Here is a 19104-nt window from a genome sequence, read left to right as displayed (position 1 = left end):
CGCCTTTGTGCAAGGAGGAGCATAGCCAGAGCCCAGCAAAATGACCTCCAGCAGGCCACAAGTGTGCATGTGTCTGCTCAAACGGTCAGAAACAGACTCCATGAGGGTGGTATGAGGGCCCGACGTCCACATGTGGGGGTTGTGCTTACAGCCCAACACCGTGCAGGACTTTGGCATTTGCCAGAGAACACTAAGATTGGCAAATTCGCCACTGGCGCCCTGTGCGCTTCACAGATGAAAGCAGGTTCACACTGAGCACATGTGAAAGACGTGACAGAGTCTGGAGACGCCGTGGAGAACGTTCTGCTGCCTGCAACATCCTCCAGCATGACCGGTTTGGCGGTGGGTCAGTCATGGTGTGGGGTGGCATTTCTTTGGGGGGCCGCACAGCCCTCTGCTCGCCAGAGGTAGCCTGACTGCCATGAGATCCTCAGACCCCTTGTGAGACCATATGCTGGTGCGGTTGGCCCTGGGTGCCTCCTAATGCAAGACAATGCTAGACCTTATGTGGCTGGAGTGTGTCAGCAGTTCCTGCAAGAGGAAGGCATATGGACTGGCCCACCCGTTCCCCAGACCTGAATCCAATTGAGCACATCTGGGGCGGCAGGGTAGCCTAGTGGTTAGAGCGTTGTACTAGTAACCGCAAGGTTGCAAGTTCAAACCCCCGAGCTGACAAGGTACAAATCTGTCGTTCTGCCCCTGAATAGGCAGTTAACCCACTAGGCCGTCATTGAAAATAAGAATTTGTTCTTAAGTGACTTGCCTAGTAAAATAAAGGTTAAAAATAAATACAAATGTCTTGCTCCATCCACCAATGCCACGTTGCACCACAGACTGTCCAGGAGTTGGAGGATGCTTTAGTCCAGGTCTGGGAGGAGATCCCTCAGGAGACCATCCGCCACCTCATCAGGAGCATGCCCAGGCGTTGTAGGGAGGTCATACAGGCACGTGGAGGCCACACACACTACTGAGCCTCACTTTGACTTGTTTTAAGGACATTACATCAAAGTTGGATCAGCCTGTAGTGTGGTTTTCCACTTTAATTTTGAGTGACTCCAAATCCAGACCTCCATGGGTTGATAAATTTGATTTCCATTGATAATTTTTGTGTGATTTTGTTGTCAGCACATTCAACTATGTAAAGAAAAAAGTATTTAATAAGAATATTTCATTAATTCAGATCTGGGATGTGTTATTTTAGTGTTCCCTTTATTTTTTTGAGCAGTGTATTTTAACATCATCCACATAAGAGGCAAAATCTTTTGTATGATCTCTTATATACTATTTTAGGCCCAGCATTTGGAACTTTTGCTTTCCTGGATATAGCCACTATATTGTGATCACTGCATCCAATGGGTATGGATAAAGCTTAAGTTTTACAGTATTAGTAAAAATGTCATGAATAAATGTGGATGATCTTGTTCCTCGTCTGGAGAGGAGGACCAAGGTGCGACGTGGTAAGTATCATTGTAATGGGAAAACTGAACACTACAAAACAACACCGTGACAACCGTGAAGCTAATGCACAATCGTGCTGACACAAACACTACACATAGACCATCACCCACAATGACAAAACAGGCTACCTAAATATGGTTCTCTATCAGAGACAACGACTAACACCTGCCTCTGAATGAGAACCATATCAGGCCAAACACAGAAACAGACAAACTAGACATACAACATAGAATGCCCACTCAGATCACACCCTGACCAAACAAAACATAGAAACAGACAAACTAGACATACAACATAGAATGCCCACTCAGATCACACCCTGACCAAACAAAACACAGAAACAGACAAACTAGACATACAACATAGAATGCCCACTCAGATCACACCCTGACCAAACAAAACATAGAACATACAAAGCAAACTATGGTCAGGGCGTGACACTGTAGTGTTTGTAAACACCCTGGTAGGTTGATTAACCTGTCTGGGATAAAGTGGGGCAAAAAAAGTATTTAGTCAGCCACCAATTGTGCAAGTTCTCCCACTTAAAACGATGAGAGAGGCCTGTAATTTTCATCATAGGTACACTTCAACTATGACAGAGAAAATCAGAAAAAGAATCCAGAAAATCACATTGTAGGAGTTTTAATGAATTTATTTGCAAATTATGGTGGAAAATAAGTATTTATCTATTCATTACCTTTGAGGAGCTTCTTCTGTTGACACTCCAATATGTCCCATAGACATCACAAATGGTCCTTTAGTTCGATTAATTCCGTCTATATGTCCAAAATGTCCATTTATTTGGAGCGTTTGATCCAGAAAAATACTGGTTCCAAGTCGCGCAGCATGACTACAAAATGGCTAATAAGTTACCTGTAAACTTTGTCCAAACATGTCAAACTACTTTCAAAATACAACTTTAGGTGTTTTTTTTTACGTAAATAATCGATCAAATTGAAGACAGGATGATCTGTGTTCAATACCGGAGGAAAACAAAGTGGAGCGAGCTTTTCAGGTCACGCGCCTCTATCAAAGAGTCACGCGCCTATATCACTTCTCTCTACCCTCATTCTGAACAGTGTTACTTCTTCATTTATCAAAGAAAAACCTCAACCAATTTCTAATAACTGCTGACATCCAGTGGAAGCGATAGGAACTGCAGGAAAGTTGATTAGAAATCTGGAATCCCATTGAAACCCCATTGAAAAGAGAGTGACCTCAAAAACATAAATCTGAACGCTTTGTCCTCTGGTGTTTGCCTGCCAAATAAGTTCTGTTATACTCACAGACATGATTCAAACAGTTTTAGAAACTTCAGAGTGTTTTCTATCCAAATATGCTAATAATATGCATATCTTATCTTCTGTGTCTGAGTAGCAGGCTGTTTACTATGGGCACGCTTTTCATCCAGGTGAAAATACTGCCCCCTGTCCCCAAGACGTTAATAACCTGAACCAGGTTACAGTGAGAAGCTTCCTCTTGAGCAGACAGCTTGATGAAAACCAGTCAATATTCAGATTCCCAAGGAAGTAGACCTCTGTTATATCACATACACTATGAAGCATTTCACACATGTTATTTAGATACTGGCTGTATTCAGTGCATTCGGAAAATATTTAGAACCATTGACTTTTTCCACATTTTGTTATGTTACAGCCTTATTCTAAAATTGCTTAAATTGTTTTTTCCTCATCAATCTTCACACAATAGCCCATAATGACATCACAATAGCCCATAATGACATCACAATAGCCCATAATGACATCACAATAGCCCATAATGACATCACAATAGCCCATAATGACAAAGCAAGGTTTTCAGACAAAAAACTAAAATATCACATTTACTTAAGTATTCAGACCTTTTACTCAGTACTTTGTTGAAGCACCTTTACCAGCGACTACAGCCTCGAGGATTCTTGGGTATGACACTACAAGCTTGGCAAACCTATACTTGGGGGAGTTTCTCCCATTCTTCTGTGCAGATCCTCACAAGCTCTGTCAGGTTGGATGGGGAGCAAGTCTAGGCCACTCAAGGACATTCAGAGATATGTCCTGAAGCCACTCCTGTGTTGTCTTGGCTGTGTGCTTTGTTGGAAGGTGAACCTTTGCCCCATTCGGAGGTCCTTAGAGCTCTGGAGCAGGTTTTCATCAAGGATCTCTCTGTACTTTGCTCCATTTATCTTTCCCTGAATCCTGACTAGTCTCCCAGTCCCTGCCGCTGAAAAACATCCCACAGCAGAATGCTTCCACCACGATGTGTCACTGTAGGGATGGTGCCAGGTTTCCTCCAGACGTGACACTTGAAATTGAGGCCAAAGAGTTCAATCTTGGTTTCATCAGACCAGAGAATCTTGTTTCTCATGGTCTGAGAGTCCTTTAGGTGTTTTTGGCAAACTCCAAACGGGCTGTGATGTGTCTTTTACTGAGAAGTGGCTTCCATCTGGCCACTCTACAATAAATGCCTAATTGGTGGAGTGTTGCAGAGATGGTTGTCCTTCTGGAAGGTTCTCCCATCTCCACAGAGGGACTCTGGAGCTCTGTCAGAGTGACCATCGGAATATTGGTCACCTACCTGACCAAGGCCCTTCTCCCCCGATTGCTCAGTTTGGCTGGGCAGCCAGCTCTAGGAATAGGGGATCTTGGGGATCTTTAAAGCTGCAGACATGTTTTGGTACCATTCCCCAGATCTGTGCCTCGACACAATCCTTTCTCAGAGCTCTACGGACAATTCCTTTGACCTCATGGCTTGGTTTTTGCTCTAACATGCACTGTCAACTGTGGGATCTTATATAGACAGTTGTGTGCCTTTCCAAATCATGTCCAATCAATTGAATTTACCACAGGTGGACTCCAATCAAGTTGTAGAACATCTCAAGGTGATCAATAGAAACAGGAAGCACCTGAGCTCAATTTCGAGTCTCATAGCAAAGGGTCTGAATACTTATGTAAATAAGATATTTCTGTTATGTTTTTTTATACATTTGCAAAAATGTCTAAAAACCCGTTTTCACTTTGTCATTATGGAGTATTGTGTGTAGATTGATGAGGTAAACAATTCATTTAATCCATTTTACAATAAGGCTGTTTCACAGTTTCTCCGAGATCATTTCCCTCACTTTGTCCTCATAGTCTACCCAGGTCTCATGTGGAGATTATGCAATTCCACAATTCTGCAATTCCATCCACAACCAATTGGCAAACGTTCTGCACATTGAGAAACCATGTGACTAAACTGAATAAAAAGAAGAAGAAACTCTACTATGAAACAAAGATAAATTATATTAAGAACGATAATAAAAACCTTTGGAGCACCTTAAATGAGGTTTTGGGCAAAAAGGCAAACTCAGCTCCATCATTCATTCAATCAGATGCCTCATTCATCACAACCCACTGACATTGCCAATTAATTAACTTAGGCATGACATGCTAGCAACAAACACTGACACTACATGTCCAAGTATAACTGATCCAGTTATGAAAGACAAGCATTGTAATTTTGAATTCTGTAACGTGAGCGTGGAAGAGGTGAAAAAAATATTGTTGTCTATCAACAATGACAAGCCACCGGGGTCTGACAATGTCTGACAACTTGGATGGAAAATGACTGAGGATAATAGCGGACGATTTTGCCACTCCTGTTTGCCATAGGGTTAGGGTTCTTCAATCTAAGCCTACTAGAAAGTGTGTGCCCTCAGGCCTGGAGGGAAGCAAAAGTAATTCTGCTCCCCTTTTACCAACCCTTTTGGAAAAATGTGTTTTTGACCAGATACAATTATTTTTTACTGGAAACAAATTGACAACAGACTTTCAGCCCACATATAGGGAAGGACATTCAACAAGTGTTACACACTTACACAAATTACTGGTGGGTGGCTGAGAGAAATTGATGATAAAAAGATTGGGGGGGCTGTTTTGTTAGACTTCAGTGCGGCTTTTAACAATATTGATCATAGTCTTCTACTGGAAAAACATATGTGTTATGGCTTATGGTGTTATGGCTTTACACCCCCTGCTATATTGTGGATAAAGATTTACCTGTCTAACAGAAAGCAGAGGGTGTTCTTTAATGGAAGCCTCTCCGACATAACCCAGGTCGAATCAGGAATTCCCCAGGGCAGCTGTCTAGGCCCCTTACTTTTTTCCATCTTTACTAATGACATGACACTGGCTTTGAGTAAAACCTAATAATGTTATATAATGTACTGTTTTATCTTTAGTTTTAATGTAAGTGCCTTAATGTGTTTGGACCCCAGGAAGAGTAGCTGCTGCCTTGGCAACAGCTAATGGGGATCCATAATAAACCCCAGGAAGAGTAGCTGCTGCCATGATTGTCCCACTAGATAATCTGATTTCTCCATCATTGTTATCATAGATTCACATGCAGAACTGATGTCCTCTCTCAATGATTTACAGATGGCTGTCATCTTGCCGTTCTCCTGTTTAACTGTTTCAACTCATTGAGCTGACCCTGGGAGAACTGCAAACTGTTCGTCTTTTATTAGTTGAATCCATTTGGACACTTAAAGTTATTTTCTTGTTGTTGTAACAACTGCTTGTGGAACTTTTTTTGTTCATTTAAAAGATCCTTCACCTGTGATAGAGAGACACCACAGCCATCAATGGTACTCCTGCCGGCTTTGGTCTTTGTCATAGTAACAACGTAGGATACGCTGTTACCCCTCTCAGTTCCAGACAGGACAGGTTATACTGTTTCTCCTCTCAGTTCCAGACAGGTTATACTGTTACTCCTCTCAGTTCCAGACAGGACAGGTTATACTGTTACTCCTCTCAGTTCCAGACAGGTTATACTGTTTCTCCTCTCAGTTCCAGACAGGACAGGTTATACTGTTACTCCTCTCAGTTCCAGACAGGACAGGTTATGCTGTTTCTCCTCTCAGTTCCAGACAGGACAGGTTATACTGTTACTCCCTCTCAGTTCCAGACAGGACAGGTTATACTGTTTCTCCTCTCAGTTCCAGACAGGACAGGTTATACTGTTACTCCTCTCAGTTCCAGACAGGACAGGTTATACTGTTACTCCTCTCAGTTCCAGACAGGACAGGTTATACTGCTACTCCTCTCAGTTCCAGACAGGACAGGTTATACTGTTACTCCTCTCAGTTCCAGACAGGACAGGTTATACTGTTACTCCTCTCAGTTCCAGACAGGACAGGTTATACTGTTACTCCTCTCAGTTCCAGACAGGACAGGTTATACTGTTACTCCTCTCAGTTCCAGACAGGACAGGTTATGCTGCTACTCCTCTCAGTTCCAGACAGGTTATACTGTTACTCCTCTCAGTTCCAGACAGGTTATACTGTTACTCCTCTCAGTTCCAGACAGGTTATACTGTTACTCCTCTCAGTTCCAGACAGGACAGGTTATACTGTTACTCCTCTCAGTTCCAGACAGGTTATACTGTTACTCCTCTCAGTTCCAGACAGGACAGGTTATACTGTTTCTCCTCTCAGTTCCAGACAGGACAGGTTATACTGTTACTCCTCTCAGTTCCAGACAGGACAGGTTATACTGTTACTCCTCTCAGTTCCAGACAGGTTATACTGTTTCTCCTCTCAGTTCCAGACAGGACAGGTTATACTGTTTCTCCTCTCAGTTCCAGACAGGACAGGTTATGCTGTTACTCCTCTCAGTTCCAGACAGGACAGGTTATACTGTTACTCCTCTCAGTTCCAGACAGGTTATACTGTTACTCCTCTCAGTTCCAGACAGGACAGGTTATACTGTTACTCCTCTCAGTTCCAGACAGGACAGGTTATACTGTTACTCCTCTCCTCTCAGTTCCAGACAGGACAGGTTATACTGTTACTCCTCTCAGTTCCAGACAGGACAGGTTATACTGTTACTCCTCTCAGTTCCAGAAAGGACAGGTTATACTGTTACTCCTCTCAGTTCCAGACAGGACAGGTTATACTGTTACTCCTCTCAGTTCCAGACAGGTTATACTGTTACCCCTCTCAGAGACAGGACAGGTTATACTGTTACTCCTCTCAGTTCCAGACAGGACAGGTTATACTGTTACTCCTCTCAGTTCCAGACAGGACAGGTTATACTGTTACTCCTCTCAGTTCCAGACAGGACAGGTTATAATGTTACTCCTCTCAGTTCCAGACAGGACAGGTTATACTGTTACTCCTCTCAGTTCCAGACAGGTTATACTGTTACTCCTCTCAGTTCCAGACAGGACAGGTTATACTGTTACTCCTCTCAGTTCCAGACAGGTTATACTGTTACTCCTCTCAGTTCCAGACAGGACAGGTTATACTGTTACTCCTCTCAGTTCCAGACAGGTTATACTGTTACTCCTCTCAGTTCCAGACAGGACAGGTTATACTGTTACTCCTCTCAGTTCCAGACAGGTTATACTGTTACTCCTCTCAGTTCCAGACAGGTTATACTGTTACTCCTCTCAGTTCCAGACAGGACAGGTTATACTGTTTCTCCTCTCAGTTCCAGACAGGACAGGTTATACTGTTACTCCTCTCAGTTCCAGACAGGTTATACTCTTACTCCTCTCAGTTCCAGACAGGTTATACTGTTTCTCCTCTCAGTTCCAGACAGGACAGGTTATACTGTTACTCCTCTCAGTTCCAGACAGGTTATACTGTTACTCCTCTCAGTTCCAGACAGGACAGGTTATACTGTTTCTCCTCTCAGTTCCAGACAGGACAGGTTATACTGTTACTCCTCTCAGTTCCAGACAGGACAGGTTATACTGTTACTCCTCTCAGTTCCAGACAGGACAGGTTATACTGTTACTCCTCTCAGTTCCAGACAGGTTATACTGTTACTCCTCTCAGTTCCAGACAGGACAGGTTATACTGTTTCTCCTCTCAGTTCCAGACAGGTTATACTGTTACTCCTCTCAGTTCCAGACAGGTTATACTGTTACTCCTCTCAGTTCCAGACAGGACAGGTTATACTGTTACTCCTCTCAGTTCCAGACAGGACAGGTTATACTGTTACTCCTCTCAGTTCCAGACAGGACAGGTTATACTGTTACTCCTCTCAGTTCCAGACAGGTTATACTGTTACCCTCTCAGTTCCAGACAGGACAGGTTATACTGTTACTCCTCTCAGTTCCAGACAGGACAGGTTATACTGTTACTCCTCTCAGTTCCAGACAGGACAGGTTATACTGTTACTCCTCTCAGTTCCAGACAGGTTATACTGTTACTCCTCTCAGTTCCAGACAGGACAGGTTATACTGTTTCTCCTCTCAGTTCCAGACAGGACAGGTTATACTGTTACTCCTCTCAGTTCCAGACAGGACAGGTTATACTGTTACTCCTCTCAGTTCCAGACAGGTTATACTGTTTCTCCTCTCAGTTCCAGACAGGACAGGTTATACTGTTTCTCCTCTCAGTTCCAGACAGGACAGGTTATGCTGTTACTCCTCTCAGTTCCAGACAGGACAGGTTATACTGTCACTCCTCTCAGTTCCAGACAGGTTATACTGTTACTCCTCTCAGTTCCAGACAGGACAGGTTATACTGTTACTCCTCTCAGTTCCAGACAGGACAGGTTATACTGTTACTCCTCTCCTCTCAGTTCCAGACAGGACAGGTTATACTGTTACTCCTCTCAGTTCCAGACAGGACAGGTTATACTGTTACTCCTCTCAGTTCCAGACAGGACAGGTTATACTGTTACTCCTCTCAGTTCCAGACAGGACAGGTTATACTGTTACTCCTCTCAGTTCCAGACAGGTTATACTGTTACCCCTCTCAGTTCCAGACAGGACAGGTTATACTGTTACTCCTCTCAGTTCCAGACAGGACAGGTTATACTGTTACTCCTCTCAGTTCCAGACAGGACAGGTTATACTGTTACTCCTCTCAGTTCCAGACAGGACAGGTTATACTGTTACTCCTCTCAGTTCCAGACAGGACAGGTTATACTGTTACTCCTCTCAGTTCCAGACAGGTTATACTGTTACTCCTCTCAGTTCCAGACAGGACAGGTTATACTGTTACTCCTCTCAGTTCCAGACAGGTTATACTGTTACTCCTCTCAGTTCCAGACAGGACAGGTTATACTGTTACTCCTCTCAGTTCCAGACAGGTTATACTGTTACTCCTCTCAGTTCCAGACAGGACAGGTTATACTGTTACTCCTCTCAGTTCCAGACAGGACAGGTTATACTGTTACTCCTCTCAGTTCCAGACAGGTTATACTGTTTCTCCTCTCAGTTCCAGACAGGACAGGTTATACTGTTTCTCCTCTCAGTTCCAGACAGGACAGGTTATACTGTTACTCCTCTCAGTTCCAGACAGGTTATACTCTTACTCCTCTCAGTTCCAGACAGGTTATACTGTTTCTCCTCTCAGTTCCAGACAGGACAGGTTATACTGTTACTCCTCTCAGTTCCAGACAGGTTATACTGTTACTCCTCTCAGTTCCAGACAGGACAGGTTATACTGTTTCTCCTCTCAGTTCCAGACAGGACAGGTTATACTGTTACTCCTCTCAGTTCCAGACAGGACAGGTTATACTGTTACTCCTCTCAGTTCCAGACAGGACAGGTTATACTGTTACTCCTCTCAGTTCCAGACAGGTTATACTGTTACTCCTCTCAGTTCCAGACAGGACAGGTTATACTGTTTCTCCTCTCAGTTCCAGACAGGTTATACTGTTACTCCTCTCAGTTCCAGACAGGTTATACTGTTACTCCTCTCAGTTCCAGACAGGACAGGTTATACTGTTACTCCTCTCAGTTCCAGACAGGACAGGTTATACTGTTACTCCTCTCAGTTCCAGACAGGTTATACTGTTACTCCTCTCAGTTCCAGACAGGACAGGTTATACTGTTACTCCTCTCAGTTCCAGACAGGACAGGTTATACTGTTTCTCCTCTCAGTTCCAGACAGGACAGGTTATACTGTTTCTCCTCTCAGTTCCAGACAGGTTATACTGTTACTCCTCTCAGTTCCAGACAGGACAGGTTATACTGTTACTCCTCTCAGTTCCAGACAGGTTATACTGTTACTCCTCTCAGTTCCAGACAGGACAGGTTATACTGTTACTCCTCTCAGTTCCAGACAGGACAGGTTATACTGTTTCTCCTCTCAGGGGCTCCAGACAGGTTATACTGTTACTCCTCTCAGTTCCAGACAGGACAGGTTATACTGTTACTCCTCTCAGTTCCAGACAGGTTATACTGTTACTCCTCTCAGTTCCAGACAGGACAGGTTATACTGTTACTCCTCTCAGTTCCAGACAGGTTATACTGTTACTCCTCTCAGTTCCAGACAGGACAGGTTATACTGTTACTCCTCTCAGTTCCAGACAGGTTATACTGTTACTCCTCTCAGTTCCAGACAGGACAGGTTATACTGTTACTCCTCTCAGTTCCAGACAGGACAGGTTATACTGTTACTCCTCTCAGTTCCAGACAGGACAGGTTATACTGTTACTCCTCTCAGTTCCAGACAGGACAGGTTATACTGTTACTCCTCTCAGTTCCAGACAGGTTATACTGTTACTCCTCTCAGTTCCAGACAGGACAGGTTATACTGTTACTCCTCTCAGTTCCAGACAGGACAGGTTATACTGTTACTCCTCTCAGTTCCAGACAGGACAGGTTATACTGTTACTCCTCTCAGTTCCAGACAGGACAGGTTATACTGTTACTCCTCTTAGTTCCAGACAGGTTATACTGTTACTCCTCTCAGTTCCAGACAGGACAGGTTATACTGTTTCTCCTCTCAGTTCCAGACAGGACAGGTTATACTGTTACTCCTCTTAGTTCCAGACAGGTTATACTGTTACTCCTCTCAGTTCCAGACAGGACAGGTTATACTGTTTCTCCTCTCAGTTCCAGACAGGTTATACTGTTACTCCTCTCAGTTCCAGACAGGACAGGTTATACTGTTACTCCTCTCAGTTCCAGACAGGTTATACTGTTACTCCTCTCAGTTCCAGACAGGACAGGTTATACTGTTACTCCTCTCAGTTCCATACAGGTTATACTGTTTCTCCTCTCAGTTCCAGACAGGACAGGTCGCAGGGAAGATTGAAAACAATAACAAACAGCAGGGATCTTGACAGCCAAAAGCCCGGAACAATCCGTGGTCCCAGCCACAATGGCTAACAGTGTTGCGGGCATCGTTCAAGCAGTCAAGAAAACCCTGCTAGCTTGATAGGCAGCTAGCTAGCAACTAGGCACTTAACAGCCCCTCATACCTGGCCTTGGTCGGCAGGATCACTGGACAGATAGTAGTGGTCCCAGCAACTGATGCTGACCACGTCACGGGATCCAAACTCTGAAGGTAGCTGGCTAGTAACCACACTTTTTCAATGGATTTTTCTACAATAACGCTCTCCCTCGTTCCGCGTTCAACTGGAAGTGACGAGCGCCGCCTCTGGACGTAAAAACAGTAGACGAGGGGGGTAAGATACACTAGGGGGTGTGTGTGTGTGTGTGTGTGTGTGTGTGTGTGTGTGTGTGTGTGTGTGTGTGTGTGTGTGTGTTGGTGGGTGTGAGGGGGGGTGTACCTCTCCAGGGACAGTTTCCTGAAAATGTTGTTGACGGTCTCCAGGTCGTAGGAATCTAAACATTCTGACTGGTGGGAGGAGGAGGAGGAGTGGAGTGAGGGAGGACCACGTGTTTCCATTTCCTCATCTGGACAGAGAGAGGGGGAGGGAGAGGGATGATTAGAGGGGTATAGGGTCTACAGGTATACAGTATGGGGCTGTAGGGTTTAGGGTCTATAGGTATACAGTATGGGGCTGTAGGGTATAGGGTCTATAGGTATACAGTATGGGACTGTAGGGTATAGGGTCTATAGTATGGTATACAGTATGGGGCTGTAGGGTAGAGGGTCTATAGGTATACAGGATGGGGCTTTAGGGTATAGGGTCTATAGGTATACAGTATGGGGCTATAGGGTATAGGGTCTATAGTATGGGGCAGTAGGGTATAGGGTCTACAGTATGGGGCAGTAGGGTATAGGGTCTACAGTATGGGGCTGTAGGGTATACGGTCTATAATTTGGGGCTGTAGGGTATAGGGTCTATAGAATGGGGCTGTAGGGTATAGGGTCCATAGTTTGGCGCTGTAGGGTATAGGACATCTACAGTCTCAGGTACCTTACCATAATCCATGTTGTCTACACACTCATATTCAAAGTCACAGAGGCTGAAACAGAGAAAGAAAAATGTAGTCAGAAGTTTGAAATCTTTTTCCAATGTATTGGGTGTAGGGTATAGGGTATAGGGTACAGGGTAAAGGGTGTAGCGTAAATGGTGTAGGGTAAAGGGTATAGGGTAAAGGGTACAGGGTAAAGGGTGTAGGGTAAAGGGTATAGGGTAAAGGGTAAAGGGTGTAGGGTAAAGGGTAAAGGGTATAGGGTACAGGGTAAAGGGTGTAGGGTAAAGGGTGTAGGGTAAAGGGTACAGGGTAAATGGTGTAGGGTATAGGGTGTAGCGTAAATGGTGTAGGGTATAGGGTGTAGGGTAAAGGGTATAGTGTAAAGGGTGTAGGGTAAAGGGTGTAGGGTAAAGGGTGTAGGGTAAATGGTGTAGGGTAAAGGGTGTAGGGTAAAGGGTGTAGGGTAAAGGGTGTAGGGTAAAGGGTGTAGGGTAAAGGGTATAGGGTAAAGGGTGTAGGGTAAAGGGTGTAGGGTAAAGGGTGTAGGGTAAAGGGTGTAGGGTAAAGGGTGTAGGGTAAAGGGTGTAGGGTAAAGGGTGTAGGGTAAAGGGTATAGGGTAAAGGGTGTAGCGTAAATGGTGTAGGGTATAGGGTGTAGGGTAAAGGGTAAATGGTTTAGGGTGTAGGGTGCGTGTTTAGGGTGTAGGGAGTAGGGTGAAGTGTTTAGGGTGTAGGGGTTAGGGTGAAGTGTTTAGGATGTTGGGTGAAGTGTTTAGGATGTGAAATGTTTAGGGTGTGAAATGTTTAGGGTGTAGTGTTTAGGGTTTAGGGTGAAGTGTTTAGGGTGAAGTGTTTAGGGTGTAGGGTGTAGGGTGAAGTGTTTCGGGTGAAAGGGGAAGTGTTTAGGGAGTAGGGTGAAGTGTTTAGGGTGTAGGGAGTAGGGTGAAGTGTTTAGGGTGTAGGGTGAAGTGTTTAGGGTGTAGGGTGAAGTGTTTAGGGTGTAGGGTGAAGTGTTTAGGGTGTAGGGTGAAGTGTTTAGGGTGTAGGGTGAAGTGTTTAGGGAGTAGGGTGTAGGGTGAAGTGTTTAGGGTGAAGTAGGGTCAGTTTGTTATATCTGGAGTACTTCTCCTGTCCTATTCGGTGTCCTGTGTGAATCTAAGTGTGCGTTCTCTAATTCTCTCCTTCTCTCTTTCTTTCTCTCTCTCGGAGGACCTGAGCCCTAGGACCATGCCCCAGGACTACCTGACATGATGACTCCTTGCTGTCCCCAGTCCACCTGGCCATGCTGCTGCTCCAGTTTCAACTGGCCTGGGCCCTAGGACCATGTCCCAGGACTACCTGACATGAGGACTCCTTGCTGTCCCCAGTCCACCTGGCCATGCTCCTGCTCCAGTTTCAACTGTTCTGCCTTACTATTATTCAACCATGCTGGTCATTTATGAACATTTGAACATCTTGGCCACGTTCTGTTATAATCTCCACCCGGCACAGCCAAAGAGGACTGGCCACCCCACATATGCTCTCTCTAATTCTCTCTTTCTTTCTCTCTCTCGGAGGACCTGAGCCCTAGGACAGTGCCCCAGGACTACCTGACATGATGGCTCCTTGCTGTCCCCATTCCAATCAAAAATCAAATCCAGAGTCGGCTTTCTATTCCGCAACAAAGCCTCCTTCACTCACGCTGCCAAGCTTACCCTAGTAAAACTGACTATCCTACCGATCCTCGACTTTAGATGTCATCTACAAAATGGCTTCCAACACTCTACTCAGCAAACTGGATGCAGTCTATCACAGTGCCATCCGTTTTGTCACTAAAGCACCTTATACCACCCACCACTGCGACTTGTATGCTCTAGTCGGCTGGCCCTCACTACATATTCGTCGCCAGACCCACTGGCTCCAGGTCATCTACAAGTCCATGCTAGGTAAAGCTCCGCCTTATCTCAGTTCACTGGTCACGATGGCAACACCCATCCGTTTAGGCGCTCCAGCAGGTGTATCTCACTGATCATCCCTAAAGCCAACACCTCATTTGGCCGCCTTTCGTTCCAGTACTCTGCTGCCTGTGACTGGAACGAATTGCAAAAATCGCTGAAGTTGGAGACTTTTATCTCCCTCACCAACTTCAAACATCAGCTATCCGAGCAGCTAACCGATCGCTGCAGCTGTACATAGTCTATAGGTAAATAGCTCACCCTTTTTCACCTACCTCATTCCCATACTGTTTTTATACTGTTTTTATTTATTTACTTTTCTGCTCTTTTGCACACCAATATCACCAATATCTCTACCTGTACATGCCCATCTGATCATTTATCACTCCAGTGTTAATCTGCAAAATTGTATTATTCGCCTACCTCCTCATGCCTTTTGCACACATTGTATATAGATTGCCCATTTTTTTCTACTGTGTTATTGACTTGCTAATTGTTTACTCCATGTGTAACTCTGTTGTCTGTTCACACTGCTATGCTTTATCTTGGCCAGGTCGCAGTTGCAAATGAGAACTTGTTCTCAACTAGCCTACCTGGTTAAATAAAGGTGAAATAAAATAAAAAAATAAAAAAATTCCACCTGACTGCTGCTGCTCCAGTTTCAACTGTTCTGCCTTATTATTATTCGACCATGCTGGTCATTTATGAACATTTGAACATCTTGGTCATGTTCTGTTATAATCTCTACCCGGCACAGCCAGAAGAGGACTGGCCACCCCACATAGCCCGGTTCCTCTCTAGGTTTCTTCCTAGGTTTTGGCCTTTCTAGGGAGTTTTTCCTAGCCACCGTGCTTTTACACCTGCATTGTTTGCTGTTTGGGGTTTTAGGCTGGGTCTCTGTACAGCACTTTGAGATATCAGCTGATGTACGAAGGGCTATATAAATACATTTGATTTGATTTGATTTGATTTGAAGTGTTTGGGGTGTAGGGTGAAGTGTCTAGGGTGTAGGGTGAAGTGTCTAGGGTGTAGGGTGAAGTGTCTAGGGTGTAGGGTGAAGTGTCTAGGGTGTAGGGTGAAGTGTCTAGGGTGTAGGGTGAAGTGGTTAGGGTGTAGGGTGAAGTGTCTAGGGTGTAGGGTGAAGTGTGTAGGGTGAAGTGTTTAGGGTGTAGGGTGAAGTGTTTAGGGTTAAGTGTTTAGGGAGTAGAGTGAAGTGTTTACGGGGTAGGAAGTAGGGCGAAGTGTTTAGGGTGAAGTGTTTAGGGAGTAGGGTGAAGTGTTTAGGGTGTAGGGTGAAGTGTTTAGGGTGAAGTGTTTAGGGAGTAGGGTGAAGTGTTTACGGGGTAGGAAGTAGGGCGAAGTGTTTAGGGCGAAGTGTTTAGGGTGTAGGGTGAAGTGTTTAGGGTGTAGGGTGAAGTGTTTCGGATGTAGGGTGAAGTGTTTAGGGAGTAGGGTGAAGTGTTTATGGTATAGGGTAAAGGGTGTCGGGTATAGGGTGTAGGGTAAAGGGTGTAGGGTAAATGGTTTAGGGTAAAGGGTATAGGGTAAAGGGTGTAGGGTAAATGGTTTAGGGTGTAGGGTGCGTGTTTAGGGTGTAGGGAGTAGGGTGAAGTGTTTAGGGTGTAGGGGTTAGGGTGAAGTGTTTAGGATGTTGGGTGAAGTGTTTAGGATGTGAAATGTTTAGGGTGTGAAATGTTTAGGGTGTAGTGTTTAGGGTTTAGGGTGAAGTGTTTAGGGTGTAGGGTGAAGTGTTTAGGGTGTAGGGTGTAGGGTGAAGTGTTTAGGGTGTAGGGTGAAGTGTTTAGGGTGTAGGGTGAAGTGTTTAGGGTGTAGGGTGAAGTGTTTAGGGAGTAGGGTGTAGGGTGAAGTGTTTAGGGTGAAGGGTGAAGTGTTTAGGGTGTAGGGTGAAGTGTTTAGGGTGTAGGGTGAAGTGTTTAGGGTGTAGGGTGAAGTGTTTAGGGTGTAGGGTGAAGTGTTTAGGGTGTAGGGTGAAGTGTTTAGGGAGTAGGGTGTAGGGTGAAGTGTTTAGGGTGGAGGGTGAAGTGTTTGGGGTGTAGGGTGAAGTGTCTAGGGTGTAGGGTGAAGTGGTTAGGGTGTAGGGTGTAGGGTGAAGTGTCTAGGGTGTAGGGTGAATTGTTTAGGGTGTAGGGTGAAGTGTTTAGTGTGTAGGGTGAAGTGTTTAGGGTGTAGGGTGAAGTTTCTAGGGTGTAGGGTGAAGTGTTTAGGGTGTAGGGTGAAGTGTTTAGTGTGTAGGGTGAAGTGTGAAGTGTTTAGGGTGTAGGGTGAAGTTTCTAGGGTGTAGGGTGAAGTGTCTAGGGTGTAGGGTGAAGTGGTTAGGGTGTAGGGTGTAGGGTGAAGTGTCTAGGGTGTAGGGTGAAGTGTTTAGGGTGTAGGGTGAAGTGTTTAGTGTGTAGGGTGAAGTGTGAAGTGTTTAGGGTGTAGGGTGAAGTTTCTAGGGTGTAGGGTGAAGTGTTTAGGGTGAAGTGTTTAGGGTTTAGGGCGAAGTGTTTAGGGTGAAGTATTTAGGGTGTAGGGTGAAGTGTTTAGGATGTGAAGTGTTTAGGGTGTGAAGTGTTTAGGGTGTAGGGTTTAGGGTTTAGGGTGAAGTGTTTCGGGTGTATGGTGAAGTGTTTAGGGTGTAGGGTGAAGTGTTTAGGGAGTAGGGTGAAGTGTTTAGGGAGTAGGGTGAAGTGTTTAGGGAGTAGGGTGAAGTGTTTAGGGTGTAGGGTGAAGTGTGTAGGGTGAAGTGTTTAGGGTGAAGTGTTTAGGGTGTAGGGTGAAGTGTTTAGGGAGTAGGGTGAAGTGTTTAGGGTGTAGGGTGAAGTGTTTAGGGTGAAGTGTTTAGGGTGTAGGGTGAAGTGTTTAGGGTGTAGGGTGAAGTGTTTAGTGTGTAGGGTGAAGTGTTTAGGGTGAAGTGTGAAGTGTTTAGGGTGTATGGTGAAGTGTTTAGGGTGTAGGGTGTAGTGTTTAGGGTGAAGTGTTTAGGGTGTAGTGTGAAGTGTTTAGGGTATAGGGCAAAGTGTTTAGGGTGTAGGGTGAAGTGTTTAGGGTGTAGGGTGAAGTGTTTAGGGTGTAGGGTGAAGTGTTTAGGGTGTAGGGTGAAGTGTTTAGGGTGTAGGGTGAAGTGTGAAGTGTTTAGGGTGTAGGGTGAAGTGTTTAGGGTGTAGGGCGAAGTGTTTAGGGTGTAGGGTGAAGTGTTTAGGGTGTAGGGTGAAGTGTTTAGGGAGTAGGGTGTAGGGTGAAGTGTTTAGGGAGTAGGGTGAAGTGTTTAGGGTGTAGGGTGAAGTGTTTAGGGAGTAGGGTGAAGTGTTTAGGGAGTAGGGTGTAGGGTGAAGTGTTTAGGGTGAAGTGTTTAGGGTGTAGGGTGAAGTGTTTAGGGAGTAGGGTGAAGTGTTTAGGGTGTAGGGTGAAGTGTTTAGGGTGTAGGGTGAAGTGTTTAGGGTGTAGGGTGAAGTGTTTAGGGTGTAGGGTGAAGTGTTTAGGGTGTAGGGTGAAGTGTTTAGGGAGTAGGGTGAAGTGTTTAGGGAGTAGGGTGAAGTGTTTAGGGAGTAGGGTGTAGGGTGAAGTGTTTAGGGAGTAGGGTGAAGTGTTTAGGGTGTAGGGTGAAGTGTTTAGGGAGTAGGGTGAAGTGTTTAGGGAGTAGGGTGAAGTGTTTAGGGAGTAGGGTGTAGGGTGAAGTGTTTAGGGAGTAGGGTGAAGTGTTTAGGGTGTAGGGTGAAGTGTCTAGGGTGTAGGGTGAAGTGTTTAGGGAGTAGGGTGAAGTGTTTAGGGTGTAGGGTGAAGTGTTTAGGGAGTAGGGTGAAGTGTTTAGGGAGTAGGGTGAAGTGTTTAGGGAGTAGGGTGTAGGGTGAAGTGTTTAGGGTGTAGGGTGAAGTGTTTAGGGGGTAGGGTGAAGTGTTTAGGGTGAAGTGTACCCGCGGGGCTGGAAGTCAGTCTCTCCCTCTCGCGTCCGACGGACCAGTGATGCGTTTCCTGGCGGCTCGGGGTTGGTGGACATGATGCTGTCGTTACGGTAGCGCAGCTAAACACAGATTACCATGACAACACACAGGTAAGGGTGTGTGCAGGTGTGTCAAATCAAATACAAATATACTTGATTTTCACATGCGTCAAATACAACAGGTGTAGACTTTACCGTGCTTACAAGCCCTTTCTCGACAAAATTACCGTGAAACGCTTACTAACAAGCCCTCCTATACAAGGAGTACCAGTACTGAGTCAATGTGCAGGGGTACCAGGTAGTTGAGGTAATAACAAGGGGTACCAGGTAGTTGAGGTAATAACATGGGGTACCAGGTCGTTGAGGTAATAACAAGGGGTACCAGTACTGAGTCAATGTGCAGGGGTACCAGGTAGTTGAGGTAATAACATGGGGTACCAGGTCGTTGAGGTAATAACAAGGGGTACCAGTACTGAGTCAATGTGCAGGGGTACCAGGTAGTTGAGGTAATAACAAGGGGTACCAGGTAGTTGAGGTAATAACATGGGGTACCAGGTCGTTGAGGTAATAACAAGGGGTACCAGTACTGAGTCAATGTGCAGGGGTACCAGGTAGTTGAGGTAATAACAAGGGGTACCAGTACTGAGTCAATGTGCAGGG

General features: G+C 45.2%; 2 protein-coding genes across 51 annotated transcripts in view; one reads left to right on the top strand and one right to left on the bottom strand.

Annotated features, from left to right (window-relative positions):
• The window catches only part of card11 (caspase recruitment domain family, member 11), an 89853-nt gene that overhangs the window by 31474 nt on the left and 39275 nt on the right, over positions 1-19104 (bottom strand). Inside the window, 3 exon segments of the mRNA XM_052514818.1 lie at positions 11976-12102; positions 12575-12618; positions 18419-18525. Coding sequence (XP_052370778.1) covers positions 11976-12102; positions 12575-12618; positions 18419-18525 — 278 coding nt within the window.
• LOC127927983 (uncharacterized) lies at positions 5510-11958 on the top strand. 50 transcript variants are annotated; one of them, XM_052514779.1, is made up of 14 exons: positions 5510-6373; positions 6412-6633; positions 6740-7015; positions 7520-7768; positions 7801-8256; positions 8294-8500; positions 8680-9261; positions 9442-9648; positions 9755-9855; positions 9962-10035; positions 10073-10316; positions 10354-10491; positions 10601-11061; positions 11412-11958. In XM_052514779.1, exons 1-14 carry the CDS (start codon positions 6340-6342, stop codon positions 11569-11571), a joined length of 3411 nt encoding a protein of 1136 aa, XP_052370739.1. In that variant the 5' UTR covers positions 5510-6339; the 3' UTR covers positions 11572-11958. The 50 variants fall into 50 exon arrangements, with proteins under 50 accessions (XP_052370739.1, XP_052370742.1, XP_052370748.1 ...); XM_052514782.1 differs by having other exon boundaries at positions 9962-10136; positions 10206-10491; XM_052514788.1 differs by lacking the exon at positions 9962-10035 and having other exon boundaries at positions 9755-9929; positions 10073-10136.

Source organism: Oncorhynchus keta, unplaced genomic scaffold (genome assembly GCF_023373465.1).
Source record: "Oncorhynchus keta strain PuntledgeMale-10-30-2019 unplaced genomic scaffold, Oket_V2 Un_scaffold_2008_pilon_pilon, whole genome shotgun sequence".
NCBI lineage: Eukaryota > Metazoa > Chordata > Actinopteri > Salmoniformes > Salmonidae > Oncorhynchus > Oncorhynchus keta.
This window is presented reverse-complemented; position numbering and strand designations above follow the sequence as displayed.